At 46.2% G+C, this 24804-nt stretch overlaps 1 protein-coding gene across 2 annotated transcripts in view; it reads right to left on the bottom strand.

Annotated features, from left to right (window-relative positions):
* Nucleotides 1-24804, bottom strand: part of KCNH1 (potassium voltage-gated channel subfamily H member 1) — a 430914-nt gene that overhangs the window by 218249 nt on the left and 187861 nt on the right. For both annotated transcript variants that reach the window (XM_007163985.2, XM_007163986.2), the window contains exon 7: nt 22270-22699. In XM_007163985.2, coding sequence (XP_007164047.1) covers nt 22270-22699 — 430 coding nt within the window. The remainder of the gene's footprint in view (nt 1-22269; nt 22700-24804) is intronic.

The raw sequence follows: 24804 nt of genomic DNA, 5'->3' as shown, positions 1-24804 counted from the left end.
GCATATATGTTGAATCTAGAAAAATGGTATAGATGATCCTATTTGCAAAGGGGAAATAGGGACACAGACATAAAGAACAAACGTATGGATACCAAGGGGGAAGGGGGGTGGGATGAATTGGGAGACGGGGATTGACATATATACACTACTATGTATAAAGTAGATTACTAATGAGAACCTACTGTATAGCACAGGGAACTCTACCTGGTGCTCTGTGGTGACCTAAATGGGAAGGAAATCCAAAAAAGAGGGGATATATGTATATGTATGGCTGATTCACTTTGCTGTACAGCAGAAACTGACACAGCAGTGTAAAGCAACTATAGTCCAATAAAATAAATAAATAAATGTTCATTGCAGCACTATTTACAATAGCCAAGGCATGGAAACAACCTAAATGTCCATCAACAGATGAATAAAGAAGACGTGGTACCTATATACAATGGAATACTACTCAGCTGTAAAAAAAAGAATGAAATAATGCCATTTGCAGCAACATGGACAGACCTAGAGATTATCATGCTAAGTGAAGTAAGTCAGAAAGAGAAAGGCAAATACCATACCACTTATATGTAGAATATAAAATATGACACAAATGAACTTATCTACGAAACAGAAACAGACTCATAGACATAGAGAACAGATTTGTAACATACCACTAACTGGTGGGCAAGGTCCTGTACTAGGCAGTTTATACTTGTAATCTCATTGATCTTTGCAACAAGACTTTAAGGTAAGAAACTTGTCCCCATTTTGCAGATGAGGAAAATGAGGTACAGAGAGGTTGAGGAGCTTGCCCACAGTCACACAGGTATTAGGTGAGCGGAACAGGATTCAAGCCTAGGTCTGCCAAATGCTAAGGCCCAGGCTGTTAACCACTATCCTGCTCTTAAAAAAATCAATACTGCAAAGTCATACATGTTAAAGTTCGATTTTTAAAAAAAAACAAACCCATAATAGTAGAAATAGATAAGATCCACCATGAAGGAGGAAACTTCAGGATAAAAGGGTAGTAAATAAGTATAATTCTTTATCCCTAAGCACCTGTTGCCCGCCAGGCACTGCCCTGTGCCCAGGGAATTCAGCAGTAAACAAGACAGACTTTTTTCCTTCCCTTTAAGGAGCTTACAGAGGGGAGGACAGACCTTAAACAGATAATTACACAAATATAAAGCAGTTCAAAAATACAGCGACGTCTGGATGGGAATTGAGTTTGCTCAGAACAGTCCCCACTGATGTACCAAGAGAGCTGGGAGGACAAGAGCTCATGTGGCACAAGCCCTCCCTGGGCTCCTGTCAGATCCTAGCTGGGGCTGTTTAGACAGTTAGTCTGAGCAGAAACGCACTTTAAAATTCCTTCGTTTCTTTATTTTTCAGCCAGAGCCATCTCTGGACTACTGACGCTAGAGAAGCCAAGATTACCGTTACGTTTGAAAGGACAAATATGTTTTGTGAGGCCTGGTGGGCTAGGGAAGGCCGTGGGAGGTGTGAAGCACTTGGGCATGTTTGCTCTGCATAGAGAGTTTCTGTAATAGGACTCTGGGAAGAAGCAGGAACCATAACCAGGCCAGTGGGTGGTACCAAGGTGGGTTGATGCAATTAGCCACACTCCTCGCTGTGGTGTGCAAACACTGGGCCAAGGTCACGATGGAGAGAGGAGATGGTGTGGATGGCTCACACAAGTCGCCTCTCCATGGGGCTAATAGAAGGGCCATGGTCATTGTCATAGCCGTTGATTAAAGGAACAGTAGAATTCCCTCACTGATAGGCTTTTTTTTTTTTTTAACTGCAGATGGTTCTTTGTTCTCCATTATTCCCACCCTCCTCCTCAACCTAGCCAGATAGAAAGAGGCCAGCTTCATACCCTGTTACAGTCATGCACAGCTCACACTACCTGAGCAAAAATAAAACATGCACACTGCCTTCAAGGCCTTTAGTAGGGAAGCTGCATATAACGCTATTAATAGCCTGATCTAACTGGGAACCTATGTGCCAGCGGCTCCCAGATCTCTATCTCTGGGCCAAACCTCTCTCCTTACCCCCGGCCCCGTAAGTCAATTCTCTACTCACATCTCTTGGAGAGCTCAAACTCAACATATTTCACCCAAACTCACGATCTACCTCTTAGCAGGGCTCCCAACCCGACTTCCACACCCAGCTCACCTCCATCAAACCAGCCAACCACTAGTCTCAAAACCCGAGCCCCAACCCTTTCTCAGACAATCCATCACCCGGTCCTATTCGTTCCACCTTGAAAATCTATCCAGGCCCTTCTCACTTCCCTCCGTCTCCACTGCCATCGTCAGAGCCCACCAGGCTCTCACCCAGACAACTACACTACCCCCTTTCAGGACTCTGCCTCATTCCACCCGCATCCTCTGGTTCAACCTCCACATGGCAGAGGGTGGTTGAGTTGGGTGACCACGTGCAGGATGGGTGGAAGAGGGGAAAGCAAGAAGTGGGGATCAAATCAGGAGGCTCTTGCAGTATTTCCACGATGGGGTCAGGATTGGGGTGTGGTAACAAGAGCCAGCAGAGTGGGTGGAGGCTGAGTTCTTGTGGAGGTGACTCTACAGGCTTTCCAGGGAGGAGTGACACCGGAAGGGAGGGGGAAGGCCAGGGACTGAGGTAGGGGCTTGGTATCTGGGGGTATGGTGGTGCTATTAAGAGAATTAAGAAAATCAGGAGGAAGAGTGGCTTTGCAGGTTCGGGTCAACCCTGCTGACCCCGAGACGGTGAAGAACAGTTTCATACAGTGCCTGTTGCCCCATGCGTGTGTCTTATGTGAGGGGATAACAGTCACTTGGATGATGAGCTACTTGGGGCCAGGACCCCATCTCCTATGACTTGGAATCCCTGACCTCTGAATGTCACTTCTTCTTCTCAAAATGAGAAAATAAGAGGCCTTTCCCTGCCTCTTCTACCCAGCTTCACACATTGTATCACTGCAGCCCAGGCCTCCTGGACCCACTTGTCCTACAAACTGGCATTCCTTGGCTGTGAGCTACCCATATTTGCTGGTTGTTTCGTTTAAATGTCTTCTAAGCCCACTAAATGAGGTCTTCCCAAGCAGGCAGGACCCCTGACTCTACCCCTTCTGGCTGCTTAAGATCCAGGGTACATCCAGATGGATAGACGTCCCCATACCCAAATTATACAGAGCCTTCTTCAGCACCCACATCCAACACGGCATGGTGCACGACTAAATCCCTGCTTCCCTGGTAATGATAATGCCAAACCTCTGAGAAGCTCCCTGCTATTAACGCGGTGTCCTCACAGGCCTGCTCTCGTAGCCACAAGAGCTATTTCTTCCGGAAAGTCATTTCTCATTCTCCAAACTCTTGTAGCCCTTTCTCCAGAGACCTTTTTACAGCATTTATCACACCCACTTTGACTGAGAGTTAAATAACTCTCAATAATAACCACCAGATGATAAGCTCCTTGAGGGTGGCCTCATAGTGATTCATCACTGGGATCCCCACAGCCTGGCCCAGCCCTGGAACTCAGAACTCCGCACATTCATGTGATCAATGAAGAATAAAGGAAAGTACCGTCCACACAGACAGCTCTCCCTGTGGCTTTTAAAACCTGAGTGATGCTTAGAGGCTTGGAAACAATGTTGCCAGGTAAAGACAAAATGATACTACAATACAACTATAGTTCAGAGGAACACATCACGGGGTGATTACGCAAGGTTCCTGTGTCGCCCCTACTGACGGCACCAATGGCTCGGTGTACACACAGAGAAGGCAACAAAGTCCCCGGGGCCAAGGTCTTCTCCCCGCAGCCCAATCCACGGAGAGAAGGGAGCCATGTGACTTCCTATGCATCGGGGTAGAACCAACTCCAAGACAAACACCAACGAGGTCCTGCAAAGAAGAAACAGAGGAAGGCAGAGAGTAGATTGTTTGCAGCTGGAGGGTCAGGGAGCCACACCAGGCCTTCCGGAGCTGCTGTTTCCACCGTCTAGGAGTTCACGGTCAGGCCAGAGGGCGCCTGCTGCAGCGTGGACACAGCCGAAGCCAGAGTAACTGCTCTAACTGGCCCGTCTCACTGTGGGTTCCTGGGCCTTGAAGTGCTGCAAAGGCCTGTCACCACAGCTGCTGAGCTTAACAGGAGTAGCGACACACAGGCCCACTCCATCGCCCCTTCTCTTCACCCTAGAAGAGACAATCCCTTCTATTCCTAGTAACTTCAAGGAAGCCAGTTTGGGGCATCAGGGTTGGAGAGGGGTAGGGTGGGAGGGGCAGATGAGGAGTTTTCTATCCCCGTGCTTCTATCCACGTCGGCAGAAGCCAGCCCTGCGTTGGATGTAGGAGATCAGTAAGGAGGGGTCTTCTTCCCCGAAGCAGTTTCTTCCACAACTAACAAAGGGTCAGGGCCCTGCCTGGTTTCAGAGGCTGGGATCTGGATGCCGCTGGGACAGGCCCCAGGTGAGAGGCTACGACCCCCGAGGGCCTTTGAGCTCACAGCCAACTACCCCGGCACCGCCTTCAGCTCCGAGCAAAGCACAGGCCCAAAACCTGGCTGAGGAGGGAGCGAGAATCTCTCCTTCACAACCCAGCGAAGCTGCCGGCGAAACACCGAAGGCCCAGACTCGCTTAGGAAGAGGAGAATGCGAGAGAGCAGTGAGAAAGAAAGGCAAAAAGGCAGAAGGAAGGAATGCAACACTTGGGTACACAACAGGTTATGCGTGTGTTCGTTCCCACAGGCAGGAGGAGGGGGTCACGGTGGGTGAGGAATACAAGTGTGGATAAGCCTGGACCCCAGGACCTGTGACCTTGCAGCAAAGTCCTAGGGCCCCAAATAAGAAAAGCAAATGGGTAGTGATTTCAGAAGAGCGTAGATCTAAGCACTTAGACCTCCCAACCTCAGGCATTTGGAGGACAGAGGCGAGCCTTCCCTTTTCCACCCACTGCCACTTCTCAGCCAGTGCTGAGGTCTGGCCTCCCCAAGGGTGCTGGGCACCTTCCAAGGTGCACACGTGGGTGGCCCAGAGGGGTGGGGGGCCCCGGGGAGACTGTGACAAACAGACCCTTTGGAAACATCAACCACGAGCACAGGAACCAGTTTGGGCCTCACCAGGCGGGGCAAGATCCACATGTGGTGAGGGGCTGGGGAGTGAGTCTTAGGATCGGACCGATTGTTCCTTTAGTAAAATAATCCCGTAAAGACAGAGCATTTCTTCAGTTTTGCCCCAGAGGAGCTCAAGCAAAGGGCACTGCCGGAAAAAGAACAAATAAAGATGCTGCTGTGCTGTTGACCACGGTGTCTCTCCGCCCCCGGGTGACCCCCGGGCCTTTGCACACGGTGGCGGTGGGGGGAGGGATGCCGAGAGGGAAGTTTTGGCTTCAGGAGCCGTGCTCACCCATCGTCGCTGCCAGCCAGCCGGCTGTTCCCCACTGTCGCTGCCCGGCCGCCCACAGACCCTCCATATGGCTGCAAGTGGCTTTTGGGCATTGTGAAAATGTCGCATCTACCTGCCTGGCTGGGAAGGAAGCCCAGAGCAAGTAGCAGTGCAGAGGCACGCTCTGTCCCCAGCCCCAGGCAGGGACATGGCCAAGAACTGGCCAGCTCCTTAATAGTTTTGGAATCCCTCCATCTCCCTCCTTCCACATTACCACTGCCTTAGCTCACATCACCCACATTTCTCCACTGAAATAATACAAAAACATCCTGTCATTTCTGCCTCTGGTCTTGTTGCCCTCCAATCCATTCTCCGGTGGTAAAATTTCCCGGTGAACATCTTTGGATAGTCCCTCCTGCCCTCAGTCTAAAGTGCAAGTTCTTTAGCACTTAAGGTCCTTTAAAATTAACCCCTACTTTCTGCTGGAGCCTTGATGCTTGCTAGCTGCTCTCCTTCCCACTACATTTCAGCTATGTGAACTCATTTCATTCTCTTCAAATGCTCTCTCTTCTTTGGATGGCCTCCACGCCCTCCCATCTCTCTTTTTTTTTTTTCACCCAGCTGAGTCTAGTTGGCCTTCAGGCCACAGTAAACATCCATTGTTCCTTCGGCCCTAAGACTGGTTTAGGTAATCTCTACCCATGTCTTCCCTTAGAACTCTAATCATAGGACTTCTCGCCTGCATTTAAATTGTTCCCCTTCTACTGTCATCTCTTTGCAACTTTATTTATTGTTTTATTTATTCTCAGCCTCTAGCTGCTCAATCTTTTGATTGAGCAATCAAATGAATAAAATATCCTTGTCAATCACAGGCAGTAAAATCGGCAATCTCTCTGGGAAGATTCAGGAAGGGCTGATAGCGCCCCAGGACGATGTCAAGCCTCCAGAGCACAATTAGGCAAAAGGATTTGTCTTTCCTTGAATAGCTCAGCAATATTCCCACCACCCACTCTAAGCACAGAGGGTAGCTGCAGTATATATGTCATTACAGCAGCAAATAGCAAAAACTGTCATTGATATGCAGGCTGAGAGTAAAGAAAGGTCTATGTGGTTACCTGGAAATACCTAGGTATTTGTGTCTCTGCACACAGTAGGCATTCAATAGTAGTTTAGAAAAAAATGGAATGCCATAACCAAGAGATTAAGGCCCTGTTTACCTCCTGTTTAGAGTAACATACGCAAGTCAACCCTTGAGGTTTTTCCCACTGAAGTTCTCTCTGGAAAGTTCTGAACTAAGTTACAGAGTAAATCTCAAATTTACCCCAAGTATCTGCCTCTCTCAGGAAGGGAGAGATGGGGGTTACTTTCCTGTCTCCAGGTGGTAAATCATAGAGGCACGGAAAAGGAGAACTGCTCCTTGGGGGCAGACATTGAAGTGGGCCCATCACCAACGTTTGTCTCTCCTCATCTCCACCCCTAAGAGGGAGACAGCCAGCCAAGATGCCCAGCCTGAGGACAGTGAGCTGCTGTCAGCATGGAAAGGCCTGGAGCCCTCCAGTAGGTTTCTTGTTCTGTGATCGCTTTACGTACCTGGAAACATGCACCTATAAGCCCAACTCGCGGCCTCTAAGGAACCTGGGAATGTAGCAGGCAACGGCAAAGCCATGTCAAGTACTTTTCTCACTCATATGCATAATTAAGGTCATTAAGTTATGAACGTGAGAACATTCAACTGGAGGTTATTTAAATAATGAGATAACTGCTTTGCAAGAAGCCTGATTAAAGGGGGAAAGCAGCAGCTGAGTCATAAGCCCCGCAAAGTGGTGACCTCGCAGAAGCCCCCAAGCAGTGCAAGACAGCATCCTTCTCAGGCTCTGTCCCCGCTGGTCCCACGACCCTCTCTCCCCAGGCCTCCCCTCTCCCCATCCCCACCATGCAAGGGCTCCATCTTTACCGGACTCATAGCTGGGGAGGGAGGGTTGATAAACTCAGTGGAAAATATGGAGAAATTCTCTTTGGGGCACTGTTATTTATCTCAAAGGTCAATGGTATGAATAAGTGAATAATGCCTGCCATTTCACAACAAGAGGAGAAGGCTCTGGAGCCAGGGTGCATGGGGGCAGGCCACCTTCTCTCAGTTCATGGGCCTCTGTACCCTTTTTGAAAGTGACCTGGGGTCAGACAACTTTTTGCTCACTAGGCAATACCCACATCTCTACCTGGGTTGGGGACAGAGAGGAGGAGGAAGAGGAATAATAACAGTGATTATTAACTCCAGCCCTATTTATTTGGTACTGACTCTGTGTCAAGGCCCCTCTCAGGGATTTTGCAGACATTACATCTACACCTCACAACCACCCTACCAAGTAGACATTATCATCTCCATTTTGCAGATGAGGAAACTGAAGCTCAGAAGATAACCCTTGGCTTTGGGAACTTCCCAAAGCCACATGGAGAGTGAGCAGCTAAGGGAACGCAAGGAGAAGAGAAGAACATCTCTACTGCCTATTTTCATCAGAGGGCCTCCATCACTTTGCCCTCCCTCATGACTCCCCACACCTTCAGCCCCTTAGAGAGGCAGAAGCAGGGGCAAAGAGTCAGCACAGAGGGAAGAAAGAGCCACACCCTGAAAGCTGCCTGTACCGCCGGGATCTGGCACAGGGTAGGTCTGAGTACCTGCAGTTGGAGTCTGTGAATCCCAGCTCCTCCACTTCCCAGCTGATTTGAGGCAAACGACTTACCACCTTTCTGTGCCTCTATTTTCATATCTGTAAAATGGGAATGATGATAATAGTCCCATCTCATAGCACTGTGAGGTTTAAATGAGTCATTAGGAGTTAAGAAACCCTGGTCTACAGTAAGTGTTCAGTAAAGCTGAACAGCTCTTAGTATCATCGTCAGCAATGTCATTATCCTGACTGATCCAAACATAGAAAAGCAAGACATCCCGGTACTGAGCTTCCAGACACAGAGCACTGGAGGCTTGTGGTCAATTGTCCTCCCTTATATTGACCACGGTGCAAGTAGCCAACACAGACCCCTCCCCAAAGCAGAGCACTGGTCCTCCTCTACGGTCAATCGGCCTTCAGTTCATGACATGTGGCCCTGAGGCCAGTGAACTCAGACTATTGCTAATAATAAACAGTTCACACTGAGAGTTTTGAGCAAGAGAGCTCTTTGTGAGGCTCACGTCTTTCATCTCAGTGAAAAAAGAACAAGGTGGAACTGGCCCAGCCGCTCCTTGGTCTCAGTGGGGTTCCCAAAGGGGCAGCTGTGGGGTGCCCAGGGGACAGCTTGGAACACTTCCATGTAAGCTCTGGTTCTTCCACTCGGTAGCTCTGTCATGGGAGAAAGTCGGTAAGCCACTCCGAGCCTCACTTTCTCAACTGTGTTACTACGAGGATTAAGTGGCATAATGTATACAATACACTCTGTTTACTGCAAAGCAGTGTATCAATGTGGGGAACTAGAATTCCTATATTCATTCTCCCTGAATCAAATCCACTAACTCCAGTGTAAGCATTTACTTCCCTCAAATCAAGCCTCACCTGCACACTCCTCTCAATTTCTCTCTGTCTCAGCTGGTTTCAGGGTCCCAGGGGTGCAGCTGGCTAAAGGGGCAATGCGGGCGAGAGAGGCACAGTCAGGTCTGAACTCCTGGAGACGGAAGTCCCTCCCAGGTGCTATTTTCAGCTGGGCCGGCTGTGGAAAGGTCAGCATGTGACCTCATGCTAGTCCCCTCCCTGCCCCAGGCCCCGTGCTCAGCTTCTAAGCCTGGGGATTAGAAACAGCCAAGTCTCCAGGGCCAAGCTGACGGTGAGGAGGGGGGTCTGTGATTGAATACAGGGTGGGGTGAGCAGCCGCCAGCTTTGGCTGCCAGAGCATCGTGGCAGACCTGGTGCCAGGGGACCCGATGACAAGATGCTGCTGGGTCAGATAGCCCTGTTCAACACCACGTGCCCCCTCCCAGACTCAGGTAACACTCGGGAGCCTCCCCTGGAGAGCAATGCTGATTGTCATTCCACCCAGTGACCATCTCGGTTCCAGCTTTCAGCAGTATCCCAGAAAAAGTAAGATATTTTCATAACCATTTCCCATGTCTCCTTTTACCAATGGGGTAATTGAGTGATCATGAGACATCATTCATACCTCTTAAACCATACGCTAGGTTCTAATGATCTTGCTGAAAAGGGATAGAAAAAGAAATCGTTGTTTTGTTCCTACTACAGTGACGTTGTCCCACGACTATATCCCCAGATTTGTACAGCCAAGGAAAATGGGGAGACACATTTGCATAAATGTCAGATCATGGACTTGGCCCCAAAAAGCCAACTAGAAAAGCAGAAGATGGTAGAGACGTAGTTCACAGTAGAACCTAGGGAATAACTTAGGACTTCTAGCTGGTGTCGGTGAATTTTAATTAACAGTATCACGTAGTAGTCAAAACTACAAATCTGAAATCAGAGCAGGCTAAAGAGATGTTGAGATGCGGTGAGGCGTGATGGAAAGTGCTCAAACCTTGGAGGATTGGGGGTTTTGGAGACTTAAGTCCTTTTCTCGCTCTGCCACTAACTAGTTGAGTCACCTCCTCTCTCTGGACCTCACCTTTTCAGCTGCATGATGACGCTGTTAGAACAGATGGTCTCTAAGACCCCTTCTAGTTCTGATGCGCTTTCAATCTATAAATGTGGTTTCACATGAGGAAAGCAATGGTCCCGTTCGGTTCTGCTCTAGTCACACTATAGGCAGACAACCGAGTTTAGTCCTCATAAGAGAGACACAAAAAATCATTATTATCTAGATGGAGAAAGTTCTCAGAACCACAGAGAAGAAGTTGGTTTTATCCGTCTTGAAGAGGTGAAGCCTCAAGGCAGACATAATAGTTCTCCAATGTTTGAAGCACTATTGTGTAAAAGAAAAGCTGGATTTCTCCCACAAAGTCCCGGGAGTAAAGAGCCAAGAACAAGGGGTGAAATTCGCAGGGAGGGAATTTTAGCTTTATATAAGAGGGAAATTCTCACCCTTGAGCTTATCTGGAAGTGGAATGGCCCCATCCTGGGGGCATTCAAACTTTAGGCAAGAGATTCAAGAATCTAACCGGTAGGTGACCTTGATGACACCTGAGGTCCTTCTCAATTCCAAAATTCTTTAAGTACCCACGAGATAACTGGAGATCTGGTTAATTATCACAGAAAAAGGATGGCTGATTATCCATATGTCTTCACCATTTCTAAGTGGTTGGCACAAAGTAGGGGGTTAATAAATATCTGTGGGAGGGAGGGAGGGAGGGAGGGAGAGAAGCAAAGACCAAAGGCCCAGATCACACATTCCACTGTGTGCTCAGAAATCTGCCTCCCGTCTATGTGTTAAGATGCTGGGTTCCAGCCAAGGCCTCCAGTGTCTGCCTGTGAGCTCAGCTCAGTGTAATTAAACACCTGAGTTTCCCAGGAGGGATGGAATCAAAAAGACTGCCAGAGGAGAACCTGTGGCTTCTGCTTCTTCCCTGCCTTTCCGCTTGCTTTGTGGCAAGGCCAGGCCTGACAAGTAGTCCCGTGGCCCGAGAGCTCCCCTTGCTTTGTGCTGTCTCTGCAGAGCTGCAGTCAGCCTGCTGTTCTCCGTTAAGCTGCGCATTTGTGCCTTGCTTTGCAGGGACCCTTTAGAGTTTTTGTTGTTTCTCCAGTGGGTGCATTCTGTTTCCCTCATCCCTAACCTGGGGAGCTCGGAGAAGGGGGCCTGGCCCTCAGTTCTGCAGTTATGATCAGGAAGAGGGACCCCCCTCCCCTGCTCTAGCTTTGCCACCCCCATTCCAGCCCAGCCCAGCCCTTCTTCCCATCCCTAAGGAGGAACAAGGGTCACCCTGCTGCACGGGGTTAGTGCTACAAGTAGGGCACTGCAGCTCTACAGAACTCACTGGCAGTTTTTCACAGATTTGATTTTCTTTCTCAGCCTCCTGCTCTGATTTTGCTCTTCCTTACAAGACCTCTCTCCTTGCCAAGCTTTCTTGCGGTGACAGTGGGTTTTTATCACCATGTAGCTATGATTCAGAGCCAGACCTCTAGCTGAAAAGAACTAAAATTATTCTCTCTCACACACGCACAGAGGACCACAATGGGGAAAAGTGAAAGTGGAAACATTTTTCAAGTTTGCAAAGTCACTATCAGGTGAGGATTTATGGAGTTGGCCCTGACAGCCCCTCGTTTTGCAGCATCCTCACCAGAAGATTTCTGTCTTGATGTCTAGTTCCACCAACAAACCACTGTCAAGCTCTTCTGTATGCAAAGCATTGTGCTACCCTAATTCCATTACCACCTTTGAACACAACTCCTCCTTCTCCTCTAAAACCCCAGCCAATGTCCCTGGCTGAACTGTTAAGCAAAACATGCAGACTAAAGGTGCTGGGAGAATGGCATCACCATCAACCAACCTGCCATCTACGGCTCCAGGCTGAGCACCAGACGGAAACATTCTGAAAGGGAAGACCCTTTACTTTCATTTATGCCAGTGAATATGCATCATCCCCATTTTACAAATGAAGAAACGGGCTCAGGAATTAAGTACCTTGTTCACTTGACTATTAAGTTGTGGAACCAAGGATTCGTACTCATGCTGATCTCTTCTGGTCCCATGGACTGCCTCTGTCATAATGATTTCAGAAATTAAAATTATGCTCCTGACCTAATGTCTTTTGCACGTGCAGCTTGACAGGTTTTGATGGCCGTGAAGATTAGCTTTCAGAAACCATCCTCCTTATCTAGTCTCCTCTCTGGTAGCATCAATTCAAAAGGGAGCTGTCCAGGAAAAGGGGGCGGTCTTTGATGGAGACAAGCTGACCAATACCGTGGCTGCGGCACCTTCAGTCTAACAGAGTGACAGAATGCAGAAGTCACTGGTGGTATCCTCCAAGTAAAAAAATAAAATCTGCAAGCCAGTGATTTTTTTTTCTAAATGACAGACTAAAAGATTGAGATCTGGTGTTCAAATACTTCAGCAGCTTAGCCTTACTGCTACTTGTTGCAATCCCTGTCTCTTGGCGTGCGATGGGCTGTCGGAGGTGGTCACCAAGCACTAGCTTCCTGCAGGAGGGACTCTAAGAGGCTGACAAGCCAGGAGGCACACGGCGGGCACTCAGCCCCTCTCAGATCAGCACGTCCTTCCTTCTTTCCTTCCTTCCTACCTTCCTCTCTTCCCACTGTCCTACTTGGCAGGAAGGGATGGCGCTGCTTTCCCCGCAGCCTTCTGCTGCACGGCCATGGTCATGGGTGGCAGTGCAGACTGGTGGACAGACAATGAGCTTGGGATTGGAAACATAGGTTTCAATTCTGACTCTACCAGTCATAATAAGGTTGACCCAGGGGAAGATAATTGAACTCTTGGAGCCTCAGTTCCCTCACCTGTAATACTGGAATGATAACACCTGTGACATAGCAGTGTCAGGAGACTTAATGAAGAATATGTATAAAGTGTCCTACACATAGCATATGCTCACTAACATCATTATTAGTGCTATGCTTGCCTCTCCACCTGTACGTCACACAAATCCTACCCATTATTCACTGGCTAAGTAAAATCTCCTCAATGCCACTCTTACCTCCACTTTATAGAAATGATCACGGTCTCCCAGAAGTCTGAAAGCACAAATTGGCTCCACTTATTCCACGAACATTCACTGCTTTCCAGCTTCACGTGGTTTCTCCTGTTCGTATTAGTATTTCCCAAACTAGATTGCAAGCAAATCGAGGAAGGGATGATGTCTTATTTTAACTCCTTTACTGCATTCATTCAATATTTACTGAGCCCACTGTGGACCAGGTAATGGCCCACACAGCCCCCAACCCCAGGCAGCTGAAGTCTGACTGGGGAGACATCTGCAAAAAAGATGCAATGAGAAAGATCTTGGGAAGGGCCGGGCCCAGAGCTCTTCTCAAATAAATGGGGTCTATACTCCCTGAGCCCGCTCCTTGACCCCTGACTGTGTGAGGGGCCCCTGCACATGTTTCCATAACAACCTGCCCTTTCCTTAGTAGAGACTCATCTCACGTCACAGCCATTTCTTATTTACTGATCTGGTCCCTCACAGGAGACCATAAGCACCATGAGGGCAGAGCTTACATCTCTCTCATTCAATGCTCCATCCTCAGTACTCATGATGCCTGGCACATGGCAGACACTCAAAAAAATGTGTGTTAACCAAATAAAGAGGTACTCAGACTTGATTGATTGAGGTTCTGGGGAATTGGCAGGTAGATCTAATGTTTGTCTTCTTAGGGACCATACTTATTCATGTATTTTTTTAGAAAACATTTCCCTGGCGGGCTTTCCTCCCATCACCAATTTTAAAGAAGGAAAGGAACATGATTTTCTCCTGTATGATTTCGCCCTAGCTGTCTGTAGTTGTCAGCCTCGCATTTGAGAGCCACAATAAAGGCTGGATAAAAAGCAGCTGAAGAGGTGAGCAACTTGATTGGTCAAGTTCCTTGCTGAAAATAGAATGGAGGTGAACCACCCTTCATCCACCTTCACCTCTTCTCATCAAGCTCTGAGGACATCCCACAAAGGAACCAGGTGCCACAGTCCACTGGCATAACCTGTGATCCATGGCTACCAGCACCAACTGCTACCATGGTGATCTGGAAGTGCAGGGAAAGCACTGAGCTGGGAGTGATGACACGGGCTGGAGCCCAGCTTTGCTTCTAACTAGCTGTGTGACCTTTGGCAAGTTACTCCACAATTTCCTTATCCAAAAAAACCAGAGAATACTACCTGTCCCATGGAGTACTGAGAATTTCAAAGGAGACAATAGACACAGAAACAAAAGACTTGACTACAGCAACATCTCCACAGGATAGCTCCCACTTGGATGAAAATTACACTTGAAAAGAGAAAGAGGATTTTGCAAGTGACATGGGTATCCACAAGGTCAGAGACAATACCCCTCATCCAGTTGGCTTCCCACTGTCAGAATTACCTAACATCTAAGACTATTGTTGTAAACGCTTCTGCCCAGTGCAGTAATCCAGCTACCTACGAACAAGTAATCCAGTGTCTTCCCACAACACACAGTCAGATATTTTTGTCACCATAATTATCATTTAAAATAACAGACGAGGCTTCCAGGGAAAGCACGCCCTCTCTGCAATCCTTCCACAGCCCTCTTCTCTAACTCTTTTCCCTGCCCCCAACAACACACACACTGAAGAGAACACTTTCCCCTACCCAACATTCCAACGTAAATCAGCAAGGGAAGCAACAAAGTGAAATTCTGATGTCAGATAAAACTGGGTTCAAAACCCAGTTCAGCCACCTCTTACACTGTGACCTCAGATAAGTTACTTTGCGTTTCTGAACCTCAGTTTTCTTACCTGCAAAACAGGAATGATAAAGCCCACGTATGAGGTCGTTGAGTAGAGTTCCCAGCATGGCATCGGCATATCTTGGTGCTCAGCGCATGAGCGTTTCTAGTCCCTTCTCTCCTCCAGGGAGAGCACTATCACTCCATTTGGTACCATTTCCCACCCAGTGAAAATCCTGCCAGTCAGGTCTGGGAAGTAATGCTTCCCGACCACACAAATGACTTTCTCCTCCTTTAAGAGCTTCCCCTAATGTGCTCTGCGGTCAGGCCAATTTTTTTTTTTTTTTTTTTTTTTGTTAGAGAAGCTTTGTATCTAGGGAACCTCACATCCAGATATACACATTTTAATGGCCTGTACATTAAACACTGCAATGCACCTGATATTTTATGCAAGTTCAAATCTGTGTAAAGTAGAGCACACCCAAAGGGCTAACAAATGACTGAGAAGCATCATATTTTGATGAGTCCTAGAAATGTAGTACAAGAGAGGGAAGGGTGGGGGGCGGCCAGGGAGAGAACTACCATTGTTTGAACACCCCATGTGTGAAGCACTGTGCTAGGTACATGGCATCATTTCATTTTTTCAGCCTGAAAATATGATCAGGGAGGGGCTGGCATCTCCATTTTCAGTGGAGGAAACTGCCAAGGTTCAAAGCATTAATCAAGAGTAGAGTTCTATGCAACTAGAGATTATCATACTAAGTGAAGTAAGTCAGAAAGAGAAAGGCAAATATCATATGCTATCACTTATGTGTGGAATCTAAAATATGACACAAATGAACCTATCTACAAAACAGAAACAAATTCAGACATAGAGAACAGACTTGTGGTTGCCAAGGGGGAAGAGGGGGAGGGAGAGGGACGGACTGGGAGTTTAGGGTTGGTAGATGCAAACTATTACATATAGAGTGCATAAACAACAAGGTCCTAATGTTTAGCCCAGGGAACTATACTGAATATCCTGTGAGTAAACCATAATGGAAGAGAAAATAGAAAAAGAATGTATATATGTGTACAACTGAGTCACTTTGCTATATAACGGAGACTGGTACATTGTAAATCAACTATACTTCAATTAAAAAAAAATTTTTTTTTTTTTTTACAAAGTAGAGTTCTAAAGAACTGGCCAGTTCTAAAGCCTGTGCTCTTCCCCACGTTCCAACAGTATGTGTCCAGGCACAAAGGAGAAGTGGAAGGGCAGGGAGACCCACAGGTCCTGCCCTCTGGGAGCCTAGAGTTTCACAGGAGCCAGTCAGAAATACACTTGAGACAAGAAAGATAACTATGAAGTCATAAGAATATTTACAGAGCAGTGTGACTCTAAGTGCAAGTAAGTAAACCCAAAGCAGGGTCCTTCAGCCTTAAAAGTATGGAGACAATGAAGGGCTGAGAACCAGGAGGGAGTAACCAGAGACGGTCTTCTGGAGGAGAGGTGGCAGGGATGCAGAGGACAGAAAGTAGCCTGAGGTTGTGTTAAAGATGGGGAGACCCACCTGAAATGCAGAATGGCAAACAGAACTTTTAAAAAAATCATGTTCTAAAGAAAAATAAGCTGATTTGCTGGCTAGGAAAAAAACTCTAAGAATAAATGAGAAATGAATAGTTATTTCTGCCATAGTATTCTGGACACTGCCCCATTTCCCAAAATAAACATAAACCCAAAATGAAATTAAACAGCATTCCCATGCTCCTGAGAAGGGAGAAGCAATCATTATTTTTTTTCTAAGAACAGGAAGGAAAAAAATTAACTGAGATGAGCAAGAAATAATCGCTATTAACAACAATAAAATCACAACACCTGAATGTAGATTTTCAACTTTTCAAAGAGCTATCCTACATCATTATCTCATTTAGTTCTCACTTCAACTAGGTGAGATGGTCAGGAGAGCTTCTTACCCCTAATCCACAGGAAATGAGAGGGTACAACCTAAAGCAGAGAGCAGATCTAGGACTTGAACCCAAATCTCTCAAATAACAATTCAGGGATGAAGCTCCAACAGGGCCAGCCTGTCATGGAGGGCTAATGTTTGCTGGTATCAACTGAAGGGAGATGAGGAGAGGGAGAAAAGCTGGGGTAGACACACACTGCTGGTCATCCCTCACTAACTGTTCTCCTTGTCTATATTACTGTATTCCTACCTGGATACATGACCACCCAGAAGAAGACTACATTTCCCAGCCTCCTTTGCAGCTAGGTGTGTGGCCAGGTTACCAAGTGCCAGCCAATGTGATATGAACAAAGGCAATATGCACAACTTCCTAGTCTTGCTCTCAAAAGGAAAGAGTTCAGCCAGCATTCCCCTTCCCCTTCTTTCTGTTTTCTGGAAAAAGAACATACGGCCAAAGCTGGAACGGCCATATGGGATCCCAATATGGAAGTCATGTATTTAAGACAGCAGAGAAACCTGGCCTCTGGTGACTGCAGAGCAGCCAGACCAGCCCTAAGCTTTTAGGAAACATAAACTCTGTTGATGCTACTATTACAGTGTCTCTGTCCAGTAACAGAACCTGTATCCTAACTAATAAAGATGTTTTGCCAGTATCACTGAATACCACTTCTAAAACTCCAGAACCTTCTCAATTGTTTGGATTCAACAAGACCATACATAGTTATTAAGAGTCTGTGATGTGTCTCAAGTCTCCTAAGAGTATCTTTACAGCCTCCAGGGAGATGTGCCCAGTCATTTTGGAAAAACCAGTATATTGGCATAGAATGCAAAAAGGCATATTCAGCAAAGGTGAATGAAAAGAAATAAGAATGTTTAAACAAAATCCTGAAGGAGCCAGGGAAAAGCTTGCAAATAATAATCTAAGCTGAAAGGGGGCCACAAGGCATACTGCATGGGGGTGAGGTGGTAGGGTCAAAGGTGCAGGGTGCAGGTTACTAGTGTCCCTTCCCTCCAAGAAAGGAGGTGATATAAGGAAACCCTAGGGCTTAGAGCTCCCAGCCCCCCCACCCGGGGGAGGGAGTAGGGGGAGTTGACTGAAGCGCAGATCAGGATGAGATCTGGCCCAGCAGAAGAACTAGGAGGGGCTGCTGTGGACTAAATAGATACTCACAAGGGTCCCTTCAGCACTGACATTCTGCTCTGGATTTAAGGAGCTGAGATGGGGGAGGAAAAAAAAAATTCAAAGAGACAGGTGTCGTGCAGTGCTGGGGGGTGGAGAGTATCTGGAATAGGAGTACGATGTCTAGACCCCCTGCCATTATCAGAGAGAAAGGAAACGAATGTGGCTTAATTATAATGACAGGATGACAGCAATGACTTTATGAGGAGAGAACAGGAAAAGCACAAAGCCCATATTAAGAAAATGGGAACTGTCACTTCACCATCAAATTCTCCCTGGAGAGTATCCCCCAGACAGGGTCATGTCCCTAACCTGAGACGGATACCCCTAGCTAAAGGGACTCTCCCCCACCCCCAGCAATCCCTCCCCCTTGGAGGGGGTCCCTCAAAGGCCCCGGCGAGGCTCAGCCCACAGGGGAGGCTCCGCCTCCAGGCCTTAGTCACTGGCTGGTGGGCAGCAGGGCCACCATCTCTGTCATACTCACAGCCCCTACCACCACTAGACCACTGACTCCCGGCAGAGACACCCACAGGTACAGTCTCCGATCCTCAGAGCCCATCAAGGGAGGCACTCAGTACGTGCCTGCTGAGTGGGGGCATCCTCTCCCAGGTGACACACTGAGGGCCAGAGTGGCCCTGTGTTTCTCTCAGCATCACCAACACACAGGAGGACCAGCTGTGCAAAAGAGGGAACCCACCCATCACACCTCAGGGTGAGCCCTTGCTGGAGATCACCAAAGACCCGAGCGAGGACGGCAGGAGGATCAGGGCAGGGCTGGCTTGCCCCCGACCCAGGTCAAGACCCCAGAGTGGAAGTCAGACATACAACCAGGCATTTGGAGACACCATAGATCATCTACACCCAGAGATGATCACAAATGCTCATTTTAGCCAAGTCTTCACCTCTTCCTATTGCAGTTTTCTTTTTTTTAAATCAGAACTGAGAAAGGTGGGCAAGCTTGAAAATATTTAGTTTTCCAGCTTCCTGGCATCCTCTGGGGAATTAGCCAAGTTATAATAAGATATTCAGTAACAGAGCACAGAGAGGAGAAGCAACAGAGGCTTCTGGATAATCTATAATATGGTTAATACAGGGCAACAGAATAGTCAAGAAATACTATTACCAATGCATGTAAAATTCAATGCAAAGAGGAGAACATCACAATGTTACCAGTACTTCAAAGTCCATTGGCTTTGTGTCTCTCTACTCTCCTTGAGGAATGCTGGCCTGACTGCCGGGGGGACAGGGAGGGAGAGGCACTGACCCCTTGGCACAAATGCAGGCTGCGGTCAGTGCTCTCTGTTGCCCGGGATCCTACTTCTGGGGTTATCCAATCCCGTGAACCATGCAGTAAGGATGCAAGCGTGCACTTGTGCATACAGGCAAAGCAAGATAAAAGAGAGCCCCGTAAGTCTAATAAGACATCAGCAGCTGTCCTGAACAAAGGTTGTTCGGAATGTGAGTTTACAAGGATAATTACCACCACATTACACAGAGTGCAATAACTCTGTTGTTAGCACCAGAATTTGTCAGATGTCACACGGAAAGGGGAAGAGCTGTAACTGTAAGTGACAGGTTGCTGAAAAAATGGTTGGTTTCTGAAGCACCTGGTCCCCTGAGTCTGTACCGTAATCTTGTTCTTAAAACAACAACAATAGGCAAGAGTACAAACACTTTCCACTGCAGAAACTGCCAGTTTGTTCAAATTTATGGAGAGAATTTTCAAAGTGTGAGTGTGCCAGTGAGGGCAGGCTGCTGGAGTCTGTGTTCTCAGCCCATGCCACCACAGGTGGGCACCGGGGGGAGAGCCGGGCTTGTAATTCAGGGAGTTCTGGACGTGAATCCTGTCTGCCCTGCTTACCAGCCCTGTATTCTGGGGAAAGCAGTTAACTTCTCTGAGCTTCCATTTCCCTGTAAGATGGACTTAATAATCTCTAAGGCATAGAGTTGTTGCGAACAGTAGTTGTATATAGAGTACTTATCACAGCACCTGGCAAATAGCAAGTGATCAGGAAATGGGGCGACTATTAAGCTGACTTGCCTACCTAAATATCATAGTTTGCTGCATAATGCAGAGGTGACTGCCTGCGTATTACACTTTAAAAAAAAAAAAGAAATGGAAACATCACAAAGCTCTGAGAAGGTGGGGAGAGAAAAGAGGTGATAATAATTGTTTGGGTTTTCCTTAGAGACTATAGCCAGGAAATTATGCTCTCCAGAGGAGAATGGTTTTGGAAAAACAGCTTATCCTCATATGCCACCAGAGCTGTTTTCTTTCTTTTCTTTTCTTCCAGGTAAAAAGCTGCAAGGAAGTCTCCTCATATTTGAAAGCCTTTGGGGAGCTCATGAAATGGAGCCCATTTCCTAACTGACCACCCATAGTAAATTTTCTGTAATGCATATACTGAAGTATTTCGATTGACAGGGCATCTCATCTTGCCCTCTAAGAGACAGAAATTGTGCCCCGAGCACGGTGCATCTGGTTGTTTACTGCTGCCCCAAGGCTCACAAAATGCTGCAAGCACAGCCTAGAAAACTGGAGATGTTAAGGCTGAAATAGTTCTAGAAAAGCAAAGGTCTTAAATCCTTTTACATGACATGAGAAAGCACCTCAAGTTCTAATTAAGCTAAAGCAATTAGCCACCCACAGATACTTAATGCTGCTTCCCATGGTCAGGCAATCATCTCTATTAAAACCCATTTTAAAGAAAGGAGCAGATCCAAAAGCTCCACGGCACACACTTCCCACAAATCAATTATGCCTTAGACACATTGAGGCAAGCTCTGGGCCTGACAGAGGGTGCTTTTAGGAAAAGATGGCATCAGACCTGACGAGGTAATTGCAAAAAAGGAGGCGGCAAGGCAGCAAATGGGACACTCGATGGTAACAAAATCCACTTGCAGAAGGGGACACTGGATCGCAGATGGGTTGGACAAAGCAGGACCAACTGAAGCCTCAGTTTCCCTGGCCTTAGAATTCCGTGGTTGGTGTAACAAGGCATCAACCCCACCCTGAAGGAGTACATCAAGCAGAGGGGTTCCTGCCTGCGTGTGAGCTGACTACCGTCCAAACTGATGCTGCACAGGACTGTCCTCTCCCACGTCACAGCGTGTCATGGAAGCACCGACAGGGTGCATCTGGCAGGTTCACAGTGAGTCCAACCCACTCAAGTTCATGTGCTTTCCCCAGTCCAGTTAGGTCTAGTCAGTACTCCCTAAGTCTCCCTTTAGCGAGGGAAGTTCATTGTTGTTTCCAGCCCAAGGCTGTTTCCAGACTTGGCAATAGCAACAGCGACACAATGGTCAATGGTTGAGTGTTTGAAAATTAAGTACAGCCATCCCTCTGTCCACAGGCAATTGGTTCCAGGACGAATAGGTTTGCAGATACCAAAACCCACGGATAGTTAAGTCCCTTATATAAAATGGCATAGTATTTGCATATAACCTATACACATCGTCCCATAGACTTTAAATGATCTCTAGATTACTTTTAGTACCTAATGCAATGTAAATGCTATGTAAATAGTTGTAAATACAATGTAAATGCTATGCAAACAGTTGCTGGCATGCCACAAATTCACGTTTTTGGAACTTTCTGGAATTTTCTTTTTAATATTTTCAATCCCTGGTTGGTTACATCTGAGGATGCAGAATCCATGCATACAGAGGACCAACTGTACCTTCCTCAAGAACTAGGGTTGTTTCTGTTTTTCAGTCCAGTCAAGTTAATCCAAAAACCCATTACTTCTCAACTGAACAAGAGACTTTTTTCTTTCCCATAGGTTTTTTTTTTCTTTTGGATTTAGAAAATTTCTCAATCATCAAGCAGACATCAAAAATGCTGATCTAGATAAGCACTGTCCAATAGAAATAAGGCTTAAAATATTCCTAGGAGCCACATTAAAAAAAACAAAAAGATATATGAAACTATTGTATTAGAATATTTTATTTAACATACTCTAACAAAAATATCACTGTATAATCAATACAAAAGATTATTAATGAGATATTTCAGATTTTGTTCTCATACTTTCTTTTTCTAGTACCATATTGGACTGTGCAGATCTAGAGCTATCTTTAAATTGACATGGAAAGACTTCCACAATTCACTGCTCTATGAACAAGGAGTTTACCAAGATGTATAGCATGATCTCCTTTTAACTATAAAAATCTGTTTCTGTGTGTTCAGATATGGATAGACAATAATCTGTAACACCAAAAGGTGGTAGCAGTTATCTCTAAGAAGTAGAATTATGTATGGTTGGTCATTATTTTCTACTTTGTGCTCTTTTGTACTTTCTAAATTTCTTTGCAGTAAACATGTACTGCTTAAATTATCAGGAAAACTATAAAGCTAGCCTTTAAAAAAAAAATATCTCCCTTATTTTAAGCTATACCACCCTGATCCTGCTGGCACTGTAGCCACTGTCCTATTTCCAGCTAACAGAAAGGATGGACAAACATAACACCCCCTGCCCCTTGCGCCAGCCACTGTCATACTTACAGCCAATCATCATGATGGCCACTGCAAAGATCTTCTCGATGTCTGTGGATGGGGCGATGTTCCCAAAGCCCACACTGGTGAGGCTGGTCATGGTGAAATACAACGAGGAGATGTACACGGAATTCTTGCTGGGACCCCCTTCCCATTTCCCTGAGCCGGACCCATTAAACTGGTAAGGGGTGCCAATGTCCATCGCCAGCTGGTAGAGCCAGCTGTTGTTGCGGATGGTCTTGGTGTCCTCGTCGAAGATCTCATAGTCCCCGATGCTGTACCAAATGCAGGCCATCCAGTGAGCAGCCAGCCCGAACACACACACCAGCAGGACCAGCACGGCTGCCCCATATTCAATGTAGTGGTCCAGCTTCCGGGCCACTCGCCCCAGACGGAGCAGCCGGACAACCTTCAGAGAGCTGAACAGGCTGCTGATGCCCTGGAAGAAGAGGAGCACAGGGTCAGGGCCAAGAAACAAAGATACTAACAGCTCCTTCCCTTCACTCACCAGGGCTGGTCGTTCAGCACAGTGTATTCCCTGAGATGCAATATAAGGCAACCTTTAAAACATTGTTTCAAAGTAAGTCATAATATGGAGAAATGCTCCATATATACTGTACACTTATTGTATATATTTGTATACTTATGCACAATATAATTAGAAGTTTTTCCAAGGTATATGGAAGGGAGATTTCCATTAGCTTTTTTTGTTTTTTACTTCCTTTACAAAGCAAATAAAAAAATAACACAGGGGCTTCCCTGGTGGCGCAGTGGTTGGGAGTCTGCCTGCCGGTGCAGGGGACATGGGTTCGGGCCCTGGTCTGGGAAGATCCCACATGCCACGGAGCAACTGGGTCCGTGAGCCACAGCTGCTGAGCCTGCGCCTCTGGAGCCTGTGCTCTGCAACGAGAGGCCGCGATAGTGAGAGGCCTGCGCACCGCGATGAAGAGTGGCCCTCGCTTGCCGCAACTGGAGGGGCCCTCGCACAGAAACAAAGACCCAACACAGCCAAAAATAAATATAAAAATAAATTTAAAAAAAATAATAAGACAAATAAAATTGGAATTTTATTCTAATTATATTCTGTATAAGTATACAAATACATATGAGCATTTTTCCATATCATTACTCATTTTAAAATAATATTAAGCCCTCCAGAAAGTAGGCATAGAGGGAACTTTCCTCAACATAATAAAGGCCATAGATGACAAACCCACAGCCAACATCGTCCTCAATGGTGAAAAACTGAAACCATTTCCACTAAGATCAGGAACAAGACAAGGTTGCCCGCTCTCACCACTATTATTCAACATAGTTTTGGAAGTTTTAGCCACAGCAATCAGAGAAGAAAAAGAAATAAAAGGAATCCAAACTGGAAAAGAAGAAGTAAAGCATCACTGTTTGCAGATGACATGATACTATAAATAGAGAATCCTAAAGATGCTACCAGAAAACTACTAGAGCTAATCAATGAATTTGGTAAAGTAGCAGGATACAAAATTAATGCACAGAAATCTCTTGCATTCCTATACACTAATGATGAAAAATCTGAAAGTGAAATTAAGAAAACACTCCCATTTACCACTGCAACAAAAAGAATAAAATATCTAGGAATAAACCTACCTAAGGAGACAAAAGACCAGTATGCAGAAAATTATAAGACACTGATGAAAGAAATTAAAGATGATACAAACAGATGGAGAGATATACCATGTTTTTGGATTGGAAGAATCAACATTGTGAAAATGACTCTACTACCCAAAGCAATTTACAGATTCAATGCAATCCCTATCAAACTACCACTGGCATTTTTCACAGAACTAGAAGAAAAAAATTGACAATGTGTATGGAAACACAAAAGACCCCGAATAGCCAAAGCAATCTTGAGAAAGAAAAACGGAGCTGGAGGAATCAGGCTCCCTGACTTCAGACTATACTACAAAGCTACAATAATCAAGACAGTATGGTACTGGCACAGAAAGAGAAATATAGATCAGTGGAACAGGATAGAAAGTCCAGAGATAAACCCACACACCTATGGTCACCTTATCTTTGATAAAGGAGGCAAGACTATACAATGGAGAAAAGACAGCCCCTTCAATAAGTGGTGCTGGGAAAACTGGACAGCTACATGTGCAAGAATGAAATTAGAATACTCCCTAACACCATACACAAAAATAAATTCAAACTGGATTAAAGACCTAAATGTAAGGCCAGACACTATCAAACTCTTAGAGGAAAACATAGGAAGAACACTCTATGACATAAATCACAGCAAGATCCTTTTTGACCCACCTCCTAGAGAAAAGGAAATAAAAACAAAAATAAACAAATGGGACCTAATGAAGCTTAAAAGCTTTTGCACAGCAAAGGAAACCATAAACAAGACGAAAAGACAACCCTCAGAATGGGAGAAAATATTTGCAAATGAAGCAACTGACAAAGGATTAATCTCCAAAATTTACAAGCAGCTCATGCACCTCAATATCAAAAAAACAAACAACCCAATCCAAAAATGGGCAGAAGACCTAAATAGACATTTCT

Source organism: Balaenoptera acutorostrata, chromosome 1 (genome assembly GCF_949987535.1).
Source record: "Balaenoptera acutorostrata chromosome 1, mBalAcu1.1, whole genome shotgun sequence".
In the NCBI taxonomy this organism is placed as follows: domain Eukaryota; kingdom Metazoa; phylum Chordata; class Mammalia; order Artiodactyla; family Balaenopteridae; genus Balaenoptera; species Balaenoptera acutorostrata.
This window is presented reverse-complemented; position numbering and strand designations above follow the sequence as displayed.